Raw genomic sequence first — 20,162 nt, forward strand, 5'->3', positions numbered from 1 at the left:
ACGACGAGACGGGCTGAAATCTGAAAATACTAATGGTTGAAATCTGCAAATTTTTATTAGCTGAATTCTGACTCTATGTCCGTGACGATGTCCATGACGACGATGCGACGACGACGCGCTGAAAACGCAGATGCTGAAATCTGTGTTTTCAAGGCTGAATCTACGAACTACGCTGGATCTGACCGTGCGGCGAGGATCTGCTGCGAGAAGGTGAGGTCTGCGAGGTTTGGGGATTCTACTACGGGTGCTAACTGCTGAAAACTGAAAATGCTGGTCTTCTTGTTGCCTTGTCGCGCCGGAACTGCAAAAACACTGAGGTCCAGGCTGATCCAAAAACGCTAGGGCTGGTTTCTGTCTTCTGTTGCTGCCGGTTGTCTTGCAATGCAAAACGCTAGGCTGATCTGCCGTCGTTCTGTCGCAAGGCTAATGCAAAAGCAAAAACGCTAGCTGATCTCAGTTCTTGTCCAAAGAACGCTAGCCCATCTGCTATGGAGCAAAAACGCTAGGTATCTTGGGGTCCTATTCAGAAGTTGCCTGTGAACACACTGGTTCCTGCTGCCTCTTCTGCCAGAAAGTGCTAGCGCTAGGTTTCTATTTATACAAACTTAGTAAATTTGCCCTACCTACTTTCCAACAAAAGTCACTTAAAAATAATAAGTGAAATATGTCAAAAACAGGGAAATAGGTCTATGCAGTATAAAAATGCTCGTGATGGGCTCTGATTGGAAATCTGATAATCATGCTGTGTGCAACCCGAGGATATGCATCTAATCTAAGTGTCTGGACATGCACGATCTGCGAACAAACTCACAAAAGTGCCAGATCACTTCCTAATTTAAGCTGACTGAACTCATGTCATGCAGTAGCTTGTCCACGTACACATAGGGTTATATGTGCACGTGACACAAACACTGGCTAATCTGACCGTGTGGCGAGGATCTGCTACGGGAAGGTGAGATCTGCGAGGTTTGGGGGTTCTATTGCGGAGTCTGACTACTGAAAACACTGATGCCTATGCTAATTCTGTCGCGGCGAATCTACAAAACGCCATGTTATTCTGGTGATCCAAAAACGCTAGGGCTGAATCTATGTTTGATGCAAAAACGCTAATGATCTATTAAGGAAATCTGCTAACGCCAGCAAAGCTGAAATCTGTTGTCGCTAGGGCCTGTCACGGGCAAGTCAAGGCGGTAAGAATCTGCTACCGCAAGGGCTATGCTGCGAAGTCGTAGGGCTGAAAACTGAAAATCGCTAGCAGTCTTACATCATGCAAAAACACTAGGGCTTATCAGTCTCTGTTTTTTTTTTTTTGGGGGGGGGGGGGGGGGGAGGTTCTTGCTGAGAAGGTGCACTGTAGGATGTCTGATCCCTGCTGGCTCTTCTGCCAGAAAGTGCTAGCGCTAGCTTTTCTTATATAGATTCTTGGTCAATTTGCCTACCCAATTTCCCAACAAAAGTCACTTAAAAATAATAAGTGAAATTTGGCTAAACTAGGAAAAATAGGTCTATGCACTATAAAAATGCTCCTGATGGGTTCTGATGGTAATCTGATCATCATGTTGTGTGCAACCAGAGGATATGCATCTACTCTTAAGTGCCTGGACATGCACGGTCTACGAACACTCACAAAAGTGCCAGAACACTTCCTTAGCTAGGCTAACTGAACTGGACTGAACCCTTGTCATGAAGTAGCTTGTCCACGTACACATAGGGTTAGATGTGCACGTGACATCCCCTCCTTTTCAAAGTGAGATACTGGTACCGAACTGTATGGCGTCGAGAGAGATCGCCAACAGCGTCTGGAATCCTGGAAAGCACTCTTTGCTGGCCCACTCGGATGCGTGGGTCATGCGATACTTGATGTCACGTGACACATCCAACCCTATGTGTCCATGGACAAGCTACAGCATGACCAGGGTTCAGTCAGTCAAGTCAATCTAGATTTAGAAGTGATCTGGCACTTTTGTGAGTCTGTTCGGAGACCGTGCATATCCAGACACTTAGTGTAGATGCATATCCTCTGGTTGCACACGGCATGATCATAAGCATTCCCATCAAAATCCATCAGAATCCTTCAGGGGAATTTTCCAGTGCATTAGGCCTATTTTCCCTATTTTTGACATTTTTCACTTATTATTTTTAAGTGACTTTTGTTGGAAAGTAGGTAAGGCAATTGAGTAAGTTTGTATATAAGCAAACCTAGACTAGCACTAATTGGCAGAAGAGACAGCAGGAGCACCGCTCAACAGGCAACTTCTCAGCAAAACCCAAGAGGCCTAGCGTTTTTGCATCGCTGCAGCAACCTAGCATTTTTGGACAAGAACAAGGATCAGCCAACGTTTTTGCATCTGCATCAACCCGACGACAGCAGAAGACAATTTCAGCCCTAGCGTTTCAGCCTTTTGACACCGCAGATCAAGTCCCGAACCTCACAGATCTCACCTTCCCACAGCAGTTCCTCGCCGCACGGTCAGTTTCCACAAGGTTTACAGTTTCAGCCCGGAAAACATAGATTTCAGCATCTGCGTTTTCAGCGCGTCGTCGTTGCATCGTCACCATCAACATCGTCACCGACATAGAGTCAGAATCCAGCAGATAAAGATTTTCAGATTTCAGCCCGTCTCGTCGTCGTCCTCATCGTCGGCAAGTCCAAGCATTGTAGAGATTTGTGCAATCATAAGTAGACCGCTCTCGCCATAGAGAGTGGGGCCTTCAGAGGAGGGTTTGACAACATTCTGGTGTCGTATTCTCTTCTCTCTCTATCTCTCATTCTCAACACCTTCACGCACAGTGTCCATTCCCTTTGTTTGTGTCCATTGCACTCTCTCACTAAAGGAACGGAAGGCTCTCCCTTCCGTAAGTAAAAGGAACCTTGAGCACAATTCGGAGCACTCATCTTGAGCAAAGTTCAACATTCATTCCGCTGCACCTAACATTGGTATCAGAGCTTTGGCAGTGTTCTGTATCACTCAAGGAAAGAACAACAAGAAACACAGAACTTTTTTTGCTTGTTGAGGTCGCACAAACCCAAGTTCACTTGGGCGTATCCATTCCTAATCGTGTTTTTGAAGAGTGACAGGAATCCCAGGAAAGAAGGGCTTGTCCAGCCTCCCCTTGTGCCTCTTTTCACTCATTGAGAGCAGACCGTGCACTTAGCGGCCGGCCAATCAACGTGAGGTGGGAAAAAGCAACCTTGGTGTGAGCGCAAGGCCGCCAAGGGGTGCGCCCGCGGAAAAGAGCAGAACTCGGGTGAAGAGAAGATCCTTCTCAAACACAGATTGCAAGCGAAAGAAGGACCGCAAGAACTCAAGAACCTAAGAACCCAAGACCCACAAGAACCCAAGTTTCTCGTGAACTTAAGAACCCAAGACCACAAGAACCCAAGGCTTCAATGGATGGTCATCACTCGAAGCGGAATGGATACTTCGCTTGGAGGTGATGAGCATGAGAGAGGCGAAGAAGAATTTTCCCCACCAGGAGGTTTTTCCGACCCTCCCCCTTCCCCATCTACGCGAAGGATTGCACTAACTCCTATGGAGGAGTTGGAGCAGATATTTATGAAAAGGAAGTAAGAACGCAAAGCAAGAAATGCAGAAAGAATGGCAGAAATGGAACGTAGACACGCAGAAAGAAAAGCAAAAAGAAAGGCAGCCATAGAGCGTGAGCATGAGCAAGCGCGACACATGCAAGAGTTGTTGCGACTCTTTTCTCAAGCGCAGGCACAAATGCAAGAGATTCGGAAAAGGAAACTCTCTCAATCTTTTCTTCTCCAAAGCATGATACACAGGATTTGCATGATGATAAGCATGATGATTTGAAAGATAATGATAAGCATGATGATTTGAATAACAATGACAAGCATGATGATTTGCATGATCAAGATGTGATTTCTCACAAGCATGATGAGTTGCAAGAAGATGACATGATTGTTCACAAGGATGATGAGTTAGTGGATGCTTTTTCTAGCGCAGCTAACCTCGTTGCAGATTCGATCAATCACAAAGGATCAATCTTGACTCTCGAGCCTAGGTCCAAAGAACCCTTACAAGAAGTACTATGTGTTCGTATGATTTGTCAGCATGCATTGTACGAGTGTTTCATTCGTGATCGTTTCCTGTATTTTCGTCAGCATCTTTATGTGATCCCTTTTCCTAGGCATGACATATTGTATGTTGAGCACGTTTCACTCATGAATGAGCACGTATGTCTGCGAATTATTCATGAAAAGCTGAAAAGTATGCATTCAAGGAAGTCACATTCCATGTCTCTTCCTTGGCATGACACATTTGTAGAAAGAGCACATGAAAGTATGAGCACCAAGCATGGGTATTTCCATTGTGTTTTGCCAAAGTTTATTGATTTAGATCAGAAGAGAAAGATTCGATCTCATTGTTTGCGTATGTTTGATGAATGGTTTGGCACTCCGTCTCTATATTCATCTGCATTTGCATGCACAGTTTTTTCGAAGGAATAGTATTTTTCAAGTCACTTTACATGGAATAGGTATGTTCATGTTTTTGTGTTGGAAGTGGTTTCAGGAATTTTCAACCTCGGAGATTCTTGAAGAAGATGGACCTACGTCCATAGAAGAAGTGGAAGCATTCAAGGAGACTCAGAAGACTGTGTCGCTTTCGGCGCGGCCCAAAGAAGCAAGCATTGTAGACCTTTATGAAGTTCAAGTACCGCACGACCCACACATCAGAGTGGGCCGGCGAAGAGTCCCTTCCAGGATTCCGGATGCTATTGGCGATCTCCCTCGACGCCATACAGTTCGGTACCAGTACCTCACTTTGAAAAGGAGGGGATGTCACATGACACATCCAACCCTATGTGTCCGTGGACAAGCTATAACATGACCAGGGTTCGGTCAGTCAAGTCAGTCTAGATTTAGAAGTGATCTGGCACTTTTGTGAGTCTGTTCGCAGATCGTGCATGTCCAGACACTTAGTGTAGATGCATATCCTTTGGTTGCACACAACATGATCATAAGCATTCCCATCAGAATCCTTCAGGAAAATTTTCCAATGCATTTAGCCTATTTTTCCTATTTTTGACATTTTTCACTTATTATTTTTAAGTGACTTTTGTTGGAAAGTAGGTAGGGCAAATTGAGTAAGTTTGTATATAAGCAAACCTAGACTAGCACTAATTAGCAGAAGAGGCAGCAGGAGCACCGCTCAACAGGCAACTTCTCAGCAGAACCCAAGAGGCCTAGCGCTTTTGCATCACTACAGCAACCTAGCGTTTTTGGACAAGAACAAGGATCAGCCAGTGTTTTTGCATCTGCATCAACCCGGCGACAACAGAAGACAATTTCAGCCCTAGCGTTTTTGGTTTGCAGCACAACCTCAGCGTTTTTGCAGATCATCGCGACAGAATCAGCCATAAGACCACTGTTTTCAGTTTTCAGCCTTTAGACACCGCAGATCAAGTCCCGAACCTCGCAGATCTCACCTTCCCGCAGCAGTTCCTCGCCGCACGGTCAGTTTCCACAAGGTTTACAGTTTCAGCCCGGAAAACGCAGATTTCAGCATCTGCGTTTTCAGCACGTCGTCGTTGCATTGTCACCATCGACATCGTCACCGACATAGAGTCAGAATCCAACAGATAAAGATTTTCAGATTTCAGCCCGTCTCGTCGTCGACATCGTCGACAAGTCCAAGCATTGTAGAGATTTTTGCAATCATAAGTAGACCGCTCTCGCCATAGAGAGTGGGGCCTTCGGAGGAGGGTTTGACAACATTCTGGTGTCGTATTCTCTTCTCTCTCTATCTCTCATTCTCAACACCTTCACGCACAGTGTCCATTCCCTTTGTTTGTGTCCATTGCACTCTCTCACTAAAGGAACGGAAGCTCTCCCTTCCGTAAGTAAAAGGAACCTTGAGCATAGTTCGGAGCACTCATCTTGAGCAAAGTTCAACATTCATTCCGCTACACCTAACACTTGAACTTCATAAAGGTCTGCAATGCTTGCTTCTTTGGGCAACGCCGAAAGCGACACAAAGTCATCTGTAGCTCCTTCAATGCTTCAACTTCGTCTATAGTCATGCGTCTTCCTTCTTCAAGAATCTCCGAAGGTGAAAATTCATGAAACCACTTCCAACACAAAAACAGGAACATACCCATTCCATGTAAAGTGACTAGAAAAATCCTAGTCTTCTTTAAAGACTGTGCATGCAAAGTAGATGAACATATAGACGGAGTGTCAAACCGTTCATTAAACACACGCAAACAATGGAATCGAAACTTGTGTTTCTGATCTAAATCTATCAACTATGGCAATTCACAATGGAAATGCAGATGCTTGATGCTCAATCCTTCTTGTGTTCTTTTGGATACTATGTCGTGCCAAGGAAGAGACATGGAATGTGAATTCCTTGAATGCAAACATTTTATCTTTTCATGAGTAATCCGCCGAACAATGTGTGCTGACTAATCATTCAAACACATAATACTCCCTGTGGGGGTTCTTTAAACCTCGACTCGAGAGCCAAAATCGGATCTTCGTGATTGACTGAATCTGCAATGAGGTTAGCTTCACTAGAAAAAGTATCAACTAAACCATCATCCTTGTGAACAATCACAGCTTCTTCCTACAAATCATCATGCTCGTGAATAATCACATCTTGATCATGCAAATCATCATGCTCGTGAATAATCACATCTTGATCATACAAATCATCATGCTTAAGCTCTCCCCAAAGGGAAGAATGGACACTTGGCAGGCTCGTAGGCCAGTTATCCCCAATTTCCCCTCAAATCCTATTGGATGGCCATAGAGGTGGACAAATGAGAACTAGGCTAGAGTAATATTAGTCTAATCAATTTAGAAATGCTTGATAAAAGAACCAATAGAAATTAAGCTCCCTAGAAGACTATTGGATAGTCTACCAAGGGGTCCAATGAGCATCCAGCAACCCAATGGCTTTGCCCGATTCCTATTGGCCAGAAGACTAAAAGGTCCAATGAGAGATTAAATGAATTATTTAATTACTTGAAGCACAAAAGCGGAAAGGGGGACACATGTCACAAGGCATTATCATGCAATTCATGTGTGTCGTGCTTTGGAGAAGCAAAGACTGAGAGAGTCTCCTTCTCCTGATTCTGTTCAATCTGCGCCTGCACATTAGAAAAAAGTAGGAACAACTCTTGCATGTGTTGTTCTCTCTGTACGGCCGCCAAGCGCGCTTGCTCACGCTCACACTCCAAGGCTACCCTTTTGTCTTCGGCTACCAAGCGTACTTGCTCGAGCTCACGCTCTATGGCTGCCATTCTTTCTTTGTGGTGGTCACGATCCAATTCGGCCTTTCTTTTTGCTCTTCTTTCTTTGCATTGTATCTTTCTGCCCATCATCATCTTGACAAAAGCCTCCATAGGATTTGGTGCAAACCTTGGCGTGGATGGGGAAGGGGGGGTTCGGAAAAAACCCCTAGTGGGAAAAATTCTTCTTCTCCACTTCCATGCTCATCATCTCCATGCGAAGTATCCATTCCGCTTCGGGTGATGACCATACACTGAAGTCTTGGGTTCTTAAGCTCACGAGGAACTTGGGGTCTTGTGGTTCTTGGGTTCTTGAGGGTCTTGAGTTCTTGAGGTTCGTCTTTAGCTTGCAATCTGTGTTAGAGAAGAATCTTCTCTTACCCCAGCTCTTCTCTTTCCCGCGGGCGCACCCCTTGGCGGCCTTGAGCTCACACCAAGGTTACTTTTTCCCACCTCACATCGATTGGCCAGCCGCTTAGTGCTCGATACGCTCTCAATGGGTAAAACGAGAAACAAAGGGAGACTGGACAAGCGATGTGAATGTTGAACTTTGCTCAAGATGAGTGCTCCGAACTGTGCTCAAGGTTCCTTTTACTTCAGAAAGGGAGAGCCTTCCGTTTCTTTAGTGAGAGTGCAAATGATCACAAACAAAGTGGAAGACACTGTGAATGAAGGTGTTGAGACTGAGAGATAGAGAGAGAAGAATACGACACAAGAATGTTGTCAAACCCTCCTCCGAAGGCCCAACTCTCTATGGCGGGAGTGGTCTACTATTGATTGCACAAATCTCTACAGCGCAATGGACTTGCTGACGATGTCGACGATGATAAGGACGACGACGAGACGGGCTGAAATCTGAAAACGCTAATGGCTGAAATCTGCAAATCTTTATCTGCTAAATTCTGACTCTATGTTGGTAACGACTACGATGCGACGACGAGCGCTGAAAACGCAGATGCTGAAATCTGCGTTTTTCGGGCTGAATCTACAAACGTTGGCTGATCTGACCGTCTGGCGAGGATCTGCTGTGGACAGGTGAGATCTGCGAGGTTTGAGGGTTCTACTGCGGAGTCTGACTACTAAAAACTAAAAATCTTGATGCCTATGCTGGTTCTGTCGCGCCGAATCTGCAAAACGCTATGTTGTGCTGATCCAAAAACGCTAGGACTGAATCTGTGTTTGATGCAAAAACGCTAATGATCCGTTGAGGAAATCTGCTAACGCCAGCAAAGCTGAAATCTGCTGTCGCTTGGGTCTATCTGTCGCAGGCAAGTCAAGGCGGTAAGGATCTGCTACCGCAAGGGCTATGCTGCGAAGTCGCAGGGCTGAAAACTGAAAAACGCTAGCAGTCTTGCATCATCAGTCTTTGCTTGGAGGGGGGGGAGGGGGGTTCTTGCTGAGAAGGTGCACTGTAGGATGTCTGGTCCCTGTTGCCTCTTCTGCCAGAAAGTGCTAGCGCTAGCTTTTCTTATATAGAATCTTGGCCAATTTGCCCTACCCAGTGAAAATTGACTAATATAGGAAAAATAGGTCTATGCACTATAAAAATGCTCCTAATGGGTCTGATGGTAATTTGATGATCATGCTGTGTGCAACCAGAGGATATGCATCTACTCTAAGTGTCTGGACATGCACGGTCTGCGAACAGACTCACAAAAGTGCTAGAACACTTCCTAAGCTAGGCTAACTGAACTAGATTGAACCCTTGTCATGAAGTAGCTTGTCCACGTACACATAGGGTTAGATGTGCACGTGACAAGGAATGTTCACAAAAAAAAATCCACAACTTATTAGCCAAGCAAAGGGCAGAATATTAGAAGCAAGGAAAGTGCTACATAAGTTGTGAAGAGGGACACATTCTTGCCAAGTGTTCAGGAAACAAGGAGAAGACTGAAAATAAACCAGAAACTTCAAAGGCAACTGAGGACAAAGCAAAGAAAAGAAACACGATATTTGGACTTGTACCGGATCCTTCATGGGGATGCCTGCAAATCACAAGGATGAGAGTACGGAGCTCTACAAAGCATGGGGCAAAGTACAAGATCAAGAAGCCCTAATCTTCCTTGATAGTGGAGCCAAGTCCAAATTTATTTTCACCAAAGATGGCAGCTCGCTTGGGACTTAAGCATGAGGAGATGGGACCACAAATGGATGCACTGTTAGCGGCCCCAAGGCAAGAAGTCGTCATAATGCCCGTCTTTGCCAAACTTCACGGTTACTTACAGCACGAGGACACAATATCATGCCTATGGGGAAGGTGTCACCAGGAGGTGTATTTTTCCTATTGCCTTCCGTAAATAAGTACTAGATATTTTTATTTATTTTTGTTTTTTTACTTGTTTCCCCGGGACCCTTGAAAAGGTACAAGTGGACATTGTATGGCCAATGTGAAACGGTTGCGGCCGAATAGGTTTCTCACATCGGGAGTCTAGGTCGGTCGGTCTGGGACTGGTCGGACCAGTTAGCACTGAATTCTGATGAGTATGGAAGTCTGTGTGCGCCAAATGAAGTCTGGGCCACTCGGAAAGTCACTTATAACTTTATAAGTCAGTGCGAACTAGAGAATTAACTCAAAAGGAGCAAACTGGACACATGGCCGTTCCATGTGGATTTTCCACTTCCATCAGCAAGAGGGGACGCCCAATTTGAGAGAGGAGGCTGATTTTTACTCTAAGTGAGCTACAGTGTGTGTGTGAGTAGTGGGTGCAGTTCTACAGCTTTAATGGAAAGCTTGCCTTCTCCTCTGTCTCATGTAGCGCGATAATTTGCTCTCGTGCATCTCTCTTTCCCCTTTGGCACATATGGTAATGCCCCACTAGATGGGCTACTTAGTTGAACATGTACAGTTCTAGGGGTTTATGCGCGTTTGCCAAGGCAAGAGCCTTCTGAAAAGGAACCGGATTAGCTAATTGCTAATCCCCCACAGGTACGCACAGTTCCATCGCCAAAGATTGCGAGTTCGGAGAGTTTTCTCACGTGAAAACTCGTCCAATTCACAGGGGAATACAGGCTTTTGGACACCCGGCAGTGAAAAACAGGGAATTACAGCCTGCTGAAATTCTGTGACAGCTCACCAGAAAGCTTCCAGATAGCGAGGGAATCCATCCTAGACAGGTGCTTTTGACCTACAGGGGTTTTTGCGCCGTTATGTTGTCAAAATCAGGTCGAAAACCTGCGTTTTCAGCCCTCGCCAGGTTTGGACAGTGATAGCGAGAAAAAGAGCACTGCAATCGGGTGGCCTCTGTACTCGTGCACACTCCACAAACCACGCCTCATGCAAACAAGCAAAAAACAAAACAAAGGGGGCACCACCCTAAATTAAGAGGTTTAGGGACCTCACACATAGTGCACATAGGCAAGTGAAACTTCTGGCATTATGATGACATCAAAACATATGGCAAACATATGGCAAAACACATAGAAACGAAGCTTAGGGACCTTATGTAGCATATATATACACAAGACATCAACTTAACAATACAACGGCATCTGATCATACATAACAAGGATATAGAGAAGCAAGCCAAAGATGGCATAACCCCTTGTCAAAAACAATCAACCCAGCAAGTAGGTATGATCCTACTAGGAACACATCAATACCTTAGAGAATGATGGCGAGGATGGTGGCCATGAAGCATGAGAGAAGACTCCTTATTTAGGTTTTAGGGCTAGTAATGCAGCATACTAAAGAGAGAGAGAGAGAGAGAGAGAGAGAGGGAGAGAGAGTAGAGCTCCATCCATAGCTCCTCGTTGTGAACAATGTCGTCATAGCTTTGTTGCTTGGTGAAGTGGGTGAAGTGTTGGTTTTGAGTGAGAGAAGGCCTCCTTATATAGGTTTCTGAGAGGGTTTAGGATTAGGGATAAACATGCTTAAATCCGCTGATTGGGGTTACTTTTTGCTTAAGGTGGTCAACAGATTGAGATCACCTGATATGTCACCATCAAGATATTCTCTAGAGTGATATGAGAGAAGAAGGTAAATGCTGATTTTTCTGATTGTGACACATGGAGATAAGGCCTTGACCAGCATTTAAGAGCAGGTAAGGTGGCTGTTGAAACTGGAGGTTCTGCACATGTCAGGGGGGGACCTGCGGGAGAGAGGTGGCAGCTGGGTCCTCCTGAATATCAAATTCTCAAAAAATTCTCAACCATGGCTTCTTTTGACATGTGTTCTTTGAAAAAATCAGCATGTCTCTTTTCAACTCAAAAGTCTTTATCCCTGTTGACTCACCTTTACCATAAGATTTTTCTCTTTTCTCCTCCTGTAACTGCATTGTTGATGCCTAATCACTGCTTCTAGTAACAGTGAACTATTACCTACCAAATACTTATGGTGCAGTAAAAAATATTTACCATGGGTAAAAAAAGTTATTGTAGGTAAAAAGTGATTTGTATTTACCATGTAGGTGAAAAATATTTACTGTAGGTAAAAAATATTTACTGTGGTAAAAATATTTACTGTCGGTAAAAAAGTGAAAACGGAGTATGTTGTGCTGTGAGTCCACACGAACATCCTCGTGTAAATTTCACTAGAAATTCACACCTAGAATGGGCTATTCTGTAAGATATAGGTTGTAGGCATGCATAAGAGCTCGTTCCCACGTATCTTCTGTCCATGGCACTTTTTACTCTTTGGTGCTTGTGAAGTAGATTTTTCTTCTCTTTCGAGATCCCTTGGACTAGAGTATCCTCATCTCCTCAACAACTGACTGTGCCTTTATTGCATCTTCAGAAGGAGTCCTAAAAACCATCTATCAGACAGCTTTGTGAAAGCTTGTGCGAAGTGGTCGGATCGTTTACTTTAAATTGAATAAAGAAATACCGAAAGGGGTGTCAGTCTTTGGGGCCTACAGGGTGTCGGTCTCGTGTGCGCAGTGACATTCTAGTCGCTGGACGCAACTGTGTTCTCTTCCCTTCTCAGTGCTCTCTGTAAAGTTAACAGGTAATTGAAATAGTACCGCCCTCTACGTTGTACAAGCCAGTTATATGGTTCCATCGACGGGATAGTCACTTTTTCTTCAAAAAGTGCAGCGTGGATTGTTGTGGGTGAAAGCAACACAGAGCTTGTCGATATGGCAAAGAAGAGAGACCAAGTACCTGAAGAGGGATCTTCCTCACATGGCACAGAGAAAATTCCTTCAACTCTTCAAGAAGAGGACAGGTTGTTTAGAACTCAACTGCGTTGTTGCATGGACATGTTTCAGCAGTTGGCTAACAACCCAAGGATGCAGGAATTCTTACAGACTCCGACGCAGGGTTTTCAGCCTCCTACACAGGGCATGACTGAGCCGTTGCAAGAAAAGGAGATTTCCAATGCGCAGAGGACTCATGATGCTCGAGGGAAAGCCCATGTGGTTGAGCAACTAGCGGTGTCCAATGATCCAAAGCAACTTGCTTTAGCTGGACAGGAACCGTTTGTGAATGGTCAAGGGAGCAATGAACAGGCTATGCGTCAGACCCTTCCATTACCTAATACTTATCCTGGTTATTTTGGAGGTGGTTCAGTGTTTCAAGCTATGGCTGGACCTTCCACAGGTTATATGCCAGGGAATGTGTTTGGGACAATGCAAACAGGCATGGGTAACCCTATGTACGTGAACATGGGTGTCCAACCTGGTTTTCAGGGTGCCTATGGCCAGTTTCGAGTGCTTGGAACACAATTTGGTATGGCTGGTTTTTCGCAGCCATACGTACAAAATGCAAATATGACAGGGAAAACAGTTGATGCGAGTGCTGGAATGAACACTCATGGAGCACCAATGCTACAGGCACCTGTTTATGATAATGTGGCTCCTTTGAGTCAGCCTAAGGATTACAAGGAAGGTGGGCAGGGAGTGAAGTTTGAAACTTTCAGAGGAACTGAGGACCAATTAAAGGCTTTGACCTTTATACAGCAGTTCGATGCAGCTTATGCTGGAGGCAACTTCACGGAATCTTCAAAGATACGCAAGGCTGCCACTTTCTTGAAAGGGAATGCGCTCCAATGGTGGACCGCATTGTTGAACCAGGGTCAAGCCCCAACAACGTGGGTCCAATTCAAACAACTTTTTGCGCCTGCATGGTTGACAAACACTTTTGAAGTGGATGTGATGACAGAATGGCACGAGTTGAATGCTAAACAGTGTGCGAACTTGGAAGAGTACAATAAACAGTTTTGGGCCGCACTGTTGCCAGTCACCTCTTACAGGTTTGTGCCATTGTCAGAACAGATTGAGAAGTACTGTTGCGGATTGCCCAAGAAAATCAGGGACTATTGCACAAAGACTACTGTCATGAATATGTTTCAGTTGATAGAGAATGCAAGAGTGGCCAGCAATCTGTCGAAGGGAGATTCCGATGGATTTAATAGCCACAAGAAAGGGTCCCAGGGCAAACAGTTTTCAGCCAAGGGCAATGTTGCAGCAAAGCCTTCTGAGCCTCCCACAAAGAAGCCCTCCACTGAAGAAGGTGATATGTCCAAGAAGCAGTCTAAGTCTTCTTCGGGACGAGGACAAGGACAAAAGAGGCATTTTTTTGGCAAAACTTTTGAAGAACGGAAAGCTCTTAGGGAGGCCAAGAAATGCTACATTTGTGAACAGGAAGGACACTTTGCAAATGAGTGCCCACAAAAGAAGTCACAAGATAAGGATGACAAGTCAGACCATAAAGGGAAGAAGCCAAAGCCGAGTGCAGGACTTGTTCCAGATTTGGTTGGAGATCAGCCAAACACAGATGCCACGGAGCTGTGCAGAGCTTGGGGCAAAGTTAGAGACCAGACTGTGCTGGTTTTCTTTGATCCAGGAGCCCATGCAAATTTCATATCACCAGAATTAGCATCAAAGTTGGGCATTCGTGCAGAGGAGATGGGTATGACAGGCGAAGCAGGTTTGGCATGCCCAGGACATTCAAAGCCTGTTACTCCCATTCTGGGAAAGCTTCGTCTGCACATTCAGAGCTATGTGGATGCGGAAGAATTTCATATTATGCCACTTGAGGGCTGTGATGTGTTACTGGGTATCCCATGGTGTTACAGGTTGCATGCTATGGTGGATACTTACAACAAAAAGATTACCCTTGTACATAGAGGAAAGACTCATGTCCTTGATGTAAAGCTTAAAGGCGAGTCTGTTCCAGTTGTTTCTGCTTCTGCTATTTCATATGTAATAAAGAATCATCTTTCTGCGTACTTGATCTTTGCAAAAGAAGTACCTCAAGTTGTATCTAATTTGTCTACCTTAGATAAAGACAGGTCAACTTTTTTGAGTGGTTTCAGTGATTGTTTTTCGGACTCTTTGCCAGGGGAGTTACCTCCTGAGAGACCTGAGGATCATACAATAGATCTTGTGCCAGGTTCTAGTCCACCAAATAGACCACCATACAAGGTTAGTGCAGCTCAACAGAAAGAGATTATGGGTCAGGTCAACGAGCTTTTAGAGAAGGGGCTGATTCAGCCCAATTCATCCCCTTTTTGTTCGCCTGTACTCTTAGTGCAGAAGAAGGATGGTTCATGGCGCATGTGCATTGACTATCGTGCCTTGAATAAGAATACTATCAAGAACAGGTTCCCCATACCGAGAATAGATGACATTCTTGATCGGCTTGAGGGAGCGTCATTGTTTACAAGAATAGGCCTAAAGAGCGGGTATCATCAGATACGCATTAGACCAGAAGATGTCCATAAGACTGCGTTCAGGACAACATTTGGTCTCTATGAGTTTCTTGTTATGCCATTTGGTCTCACAAATGCCCCTGCAACGTTTAATAGAATGATGGACAGAATTTTTAGACCACATAGAAACTTCGTGGGTACCTTCTTTGATGACATGATTGTCTACTCAAAGTCTGAAGAGGAGCATAGGGATCACTTGACCGCAGTTTTCAATGAGCTACGCAAGAATAGGCTACTCATTAATGCGAAGAAAAGTGAGTTCTTTTTGCAAGAGATTCACTTCCTTGGGCACATTGTTTCAAAGGATGGGGTACACATGGATCCCGCTAAAGTGGAAGCAATTAGGTCATGGCCAGACTTGAAGTCCGTACATGACATTCGAAGCTTTCTAGGCTTATGTTCCTACTACAGGAGGTTCATCCGAAATTTTGCTGAGATTGCTTCTCCACTCCATGCACTGCAAGGAAAAGGAGTTACTTTCAAATGGACAGCCAAGGAAATTTTAGCGTTCAAACACTTGAAAGAGAAGCTGACTTCAGATCTGGTAATCATTTTGCCAGATCTTTCAAAACCTTTTGTGGTTCAGTGTGATGCGTGTGGCCATAGTCTTGGTGCAGTTCTAATGCAGAATGGCCGAGTAGTCGCATATGAGAGCAGAATTCTTTTGAAGACTGAAAGGAACTTGCAAGTCTATGAGAAAGAATTGCTAGCAGTAATTCATGCTCTCACTAGTTGGAAACACTATCTGCTAGGGGCTGATTTTGTTGTCCAAACGGATCATCAAACCTTGCGATATTTTCTCACCCAGACGAAGTTGTCTGAGAAGCACATGCGATGGGCAAACATCTTGTCAATGTTCCATTTTCAAATTGTGCATGTGCAAGGGAAAAAGAACGTGGTGGCTGATGCGTTGTCACGAAAGCCCCAAATTTCAGCAGTGTCAATTCTGTACCATTGTGAACTAGACGAAATGAAGACACAATATGCTGAAGATTCAGATTTTGCAAGGATCTATGACCAGCTTGTTGATGGGCAACATCATGAGCACTATATGCTTAAGAATGACTTTCTCATGATGCATGGAAAGTTATGCGTTACTAAACAGTTACGGCCAAAGATTTTGATGGAAAGTCATGCTCCACCTTATGCTGGGCATCGTGGAATTGATGCGACAGTGAAAGGGGTTGAGGCATTCTTCTATTGGCCAGCTTTGCGTCAAGATGTTGACACATTTGTAAGAGCATGCTTAGTATGCCAAAAAGTCAAATTTGACAGACAAAAGCAACCGGGATTGTTGCAGCCATTGCCGATCCCTGATAGGCCATGGGAAAGTATAGCAATGGACTTTATCTTTGATCTTCCAAGGACGCAAACAGGAAATGATGGGATTTGGACTATCATTTGTAGGTTCAGTAAGCACGCCCATTTCATTCCTGTTAGGAAGAAGATAAAGCCAGAACACATGGTCAAGATATTCATGAGCAATATCTTTAAATATCATGGGATGCCTCAGTCAATTGTCAATGACAGGGATCCACGTATGACGAGTCTTTTCTGGAAGGCATTGTTTGAGAACATGGGCACTACGCTAAAGTTCTCTTCTTCGTTTCATCCGCAAACTGATGGACAGTCAGAAGAGGCAAATTCTACTGTCCTGGACCTGCTCAAATGTTATGTGTCAGAGCACAAGGCAACTTGGGAACACCATCTTCCATTGGTTGAATATGCTTACAATAACACTGTGCATACATCAACAGGTAAGGCACCATTTGAGATAGTGGAAGGAGGGAAGAAAGTACCGCCCAATTTGCAGACTAAGGACAAGATTTTTGAGGCAGACAAGTATGTGCAAGATATGGATGAAACATACAGGAAGATAAAGATTGCTCTTGAGAAGACTCAAGCTGAGCAAAAGAAAGCTGCTGATCGTCACCGTCGTGAACTTGTATTTTCACTTGGTGATTGGGTGCTTTTGCGCTTTGAAAAGGCCAGGTTAAGGAAAAGGAAAGGCAAGGAACGCTTGTTTCCTAAGCTGAGTATGCGATATTATGGTCCTTTTCAGATTTCAGAAAAGATCAGCGATGTAGCTTACAGGTTAAAGCTACCAGAAGGCTGGAAAATACATAATGCTTTTCATGTCAGCCTTCTAAGGCCCTTTGTTGGTGATGTGCCAGAGAATATGCTTGATGAGGAACAACCCGAAGTGGAAGAATTGGATGAAATCCTTGTTCCTGAACAGAAATTGGCACATAGAGAAAGAAAGGTTAGAGGAAAGGTTCCAAGACGCTATTTGGTGAAGTTCAAGAACTATCCATCATTAGATGCCAAATGGATGGAAGAGTCTGAATTGCTTGATTCACCTCAGCTATTGCAATTGTATCTTAAAGCCTTTCAAATGGAACCCACAGTGACTTGATGCAGCCTTTTTGGAGCAAGGCAAGAGCATGGTTCATGATGCTCAAGAGAGTAGTTAAGCAATTGTATCTACTCTTTCCATACAGAATTTAGCTAAAGAAGTTTGTGCTCAAGAGTACACCAGAAGACTTCTATGCTTGATATATGTGTCGTAGCCAGGTTGGTGGGATTGTTTAATCGTCCAACGCTACATTTCCGGAAGCATGTATATCTTGGATTCCCATCATAGAATATATGTGATATCAGGAGATACTGCATGTATTATTGGCATGCAGTGAGGTCGCTTGCAGTATTTCAAGGGTGGGGTGTGTCACCAGAAGGTGTATTTTTCCTGTTGCCTTCCGTAAATAAGTACTAGATATTTTTATTTTTTTACTTGTTTCCCCGGGACCCTTGAAAAGGTGCAAGTGGACATTGTATGGCCAGTGTGAAACGGTTGCGGCCGAATAGGTTTCTCACATCGGGAGTCTAGGTCGGTCAGTCTGGGACTGGTCGGGCCAGTTAGCACTGAATTCTGATGAGTATGGAAGCCTGTGTGCGCCAAATGAAGTCTGGGCCACTCGGAAAGTCACTTATAACTTTATAAGTCAGTGGGAACTAGAGAATTAACTCAAAAGGGGTAAACTGGACACGTGGCGGTTCCAGGTGGATTTTCCACTTCCATCAGCAAGAGGGGGCGCCCAATTTGAGAGAGGAGGCTGATTTTTACTCTAAGTGAGCTACAGTGTGTGTGTGAGTAGTGGGTGCAAGTCTACAGCTTTAATGGAAAGCTTGCCTTCTCCTCTGTCTCATGTAGCACGATGATTTGCTCTCGTGCATCTCTCTCCCCTTTGGCACATATGGTAATGCCCCACTAGATGGGCTACTCAGTTGAACACGTACAGTTCTGGGGGTTTATGCGCGTTTGCCAAGGCAAGAGCCTTCTGAACCGGAATCGGATTAACTAATTGCTAATCCCCCACAGGTACGCTCAGTTCCATCGCGAAAGATTGCGAGTTCGGAGAGTTTTCTCGCGTGAAAACTCGTCCAACTCACAGGGGAACTGTCCCATTGCGTGCGGGAGCCCTTGGGACACGCGTAGGCGTGTTCGCTCCACTAAAAACGATCCGAAACAGCGAATTACAGCCTGCTGTGTTTTTCTGCAGGTTTAGGGTTTCGCACCTAAACTGCAAGGGAACACCGGGGGAGTCTCGTGAGAGCCTTGGGATGGGTGTACAAGCTTTTGGGCACCCGGCAGTGAAAAACAGGGAATTACAGCCTGCTGAAATTCTGTGACAGCTCACCAGAAAGCTTCTAGATAGCGAGGGAATCCATCCTAGACAGGTGCTTTTGACCTACAGGGGTTTTTGCGCCGTTATGCTGCCAAAATCAGGTCGAAAACCTGCGTTTTCAGCCCTCGCCAGGTTTGGACAGCTTTGTGAAAGCTTGTGCGAAGTGGTCGGATCGTCTACTTTAATTTGAATAAAGAAATACCGAAAGGGGCGCCGGTCTTTGGGGCCTACAGGGTGTCGGTCTCGTGTGCACAGTGACATTCTAGTCGTTGGACGCAACTGTGTTCTCTTCCCTTCTCAGTGCTCTGTGTAAAGTTAACAAGTAATTGAAATAGTACCGCCCTCTACGTTGTACAGGCCGGTTATAGAAGGGCATGATATACTCTTGGGGATGCCATGGCACCACAAGAACAATGCCGTAGTGGACTTTCGGGCTCAAAAAATTCAGTTGAAGAATAGTAAGGGTACATATGTGATCTTGGATGTAAAATTAAAAGGCACATCAGTCCCACTTGCATCAGCTGCGGCCATTCCAAATTAATGAAACAAAGTCCTTTACTCGATCTTTCTAAACAACTTGGAAGAAAATAAGAACTCAAATTTGTCAAGGCAGCCACCAAACCTCAACAATGTCATGATCAAACCTCCTCCGAATCAGCCCCAAACTGTAGGCAGCTCTCTATATATGATACATGGCCTAGGGGAGCCCCTCTTGTGTAAGACTTGCAAAAGCACAACACACAATGCACAGAGAGGGCGATGAGAGAGAGAGTAGATCCCAGCCACCACGGAGAGAAAACGCTGCCAAGCACAAAACGCCAGAGAAAGGGCTCTACAAAATGCAAGAGAGAGAAAATGCGAGAGAGAGAGAGAGAGAGAGAGAGAGAGACACTCAAAAACACTCGCTATCTGTACCACACTGAAAACATTCAAGGGGGGGTGGCTCCTTGTAGAGGGAGCCATCATCACTGCCCAACCTCCCTCATCATATCCCACACACTGAAAACATTCAAGGGGGGGTGGCTCCTTGTAGAGGGAGCCATTGGCACTTCCCAACCTCCCTCATCATATCCCTCCATCCTGTTAATAGCCTTCTTTGTGATTTCCTTGCATACTCAAGGAACTCAACAAAGAACTGGGTGTTCTTAGAAAATGTATTATTCCAGCGAAAGAATGAACTAAAAGCTAGCATGTATAAAACCCAAAGTTAGGCAGTCTCAAGTTGGTTGCTTATCTGATTGCAGAGTGTATAATAATCAACCTTACGGTGCATAATGCAAACATGGCATTTATTACTCATCTAAATTTGTCTAGCTTTATTCATATATGAACCTGAGGGCTCATCCTATTCTTGTAGTTGAAATGACATGTAAGCATACAACTAATCATGCCACTTAATAAAAAGAGGTCTACTACCTCCTTGTTTATAATCTCCAGATTTTGCATGGCTGCAGCCTTCCTTGCTTCAGCTTCTTCTTTCTCCTTCACAGCATTAACTTTAGCAGTTTTCACTCGTGAGACACACTTCTCCATCTCAGCCATCATATTCATCAGCATTCTAACAACAA

General features: G+C 44.7%; 1 protein-coding gene across 2 annotated transcripts in view; it reads right to left on the bottom strand.

The window, feature by feature from the left end:
- The window catches only part of LOC147430472 (uncharacterized), a 79,000-nt gene that overhangs the window by 57,860 nt on the left and 978 nt on the right, over nucleotides 1-20,162 (bottom strand). For both annotated transcript variants that reach the window (XM_086493102.1, XM_086493101.1), the window contains exon 2: nucleotides 20,011-20,152. In XM_086493102.1, coding sequence (XP_086349228.1) covers nucleotides 20,011-20,152 — 142 coding nt within the window. The remainder of the gene's footprint in view (nucleotides 1-20,010; nucleotides 20,153-20,162) is intronic.

This window comes from Adiantum capillus-veneris, chromosome 21 (assembly GCF_014529385.1).
Source record: "Adiantum capillus-veneris isolate H3 chromosome 21, ASM1452938v2, whole genome shotgun sequence".
NCBI classification, from domain to species: Eukaryota; Viridiplantae; Streptophyta; class Polypodiopsida; order Polypodiales; family Pteridaceae; genus Adiantum; species Adiantum capillus-veneris.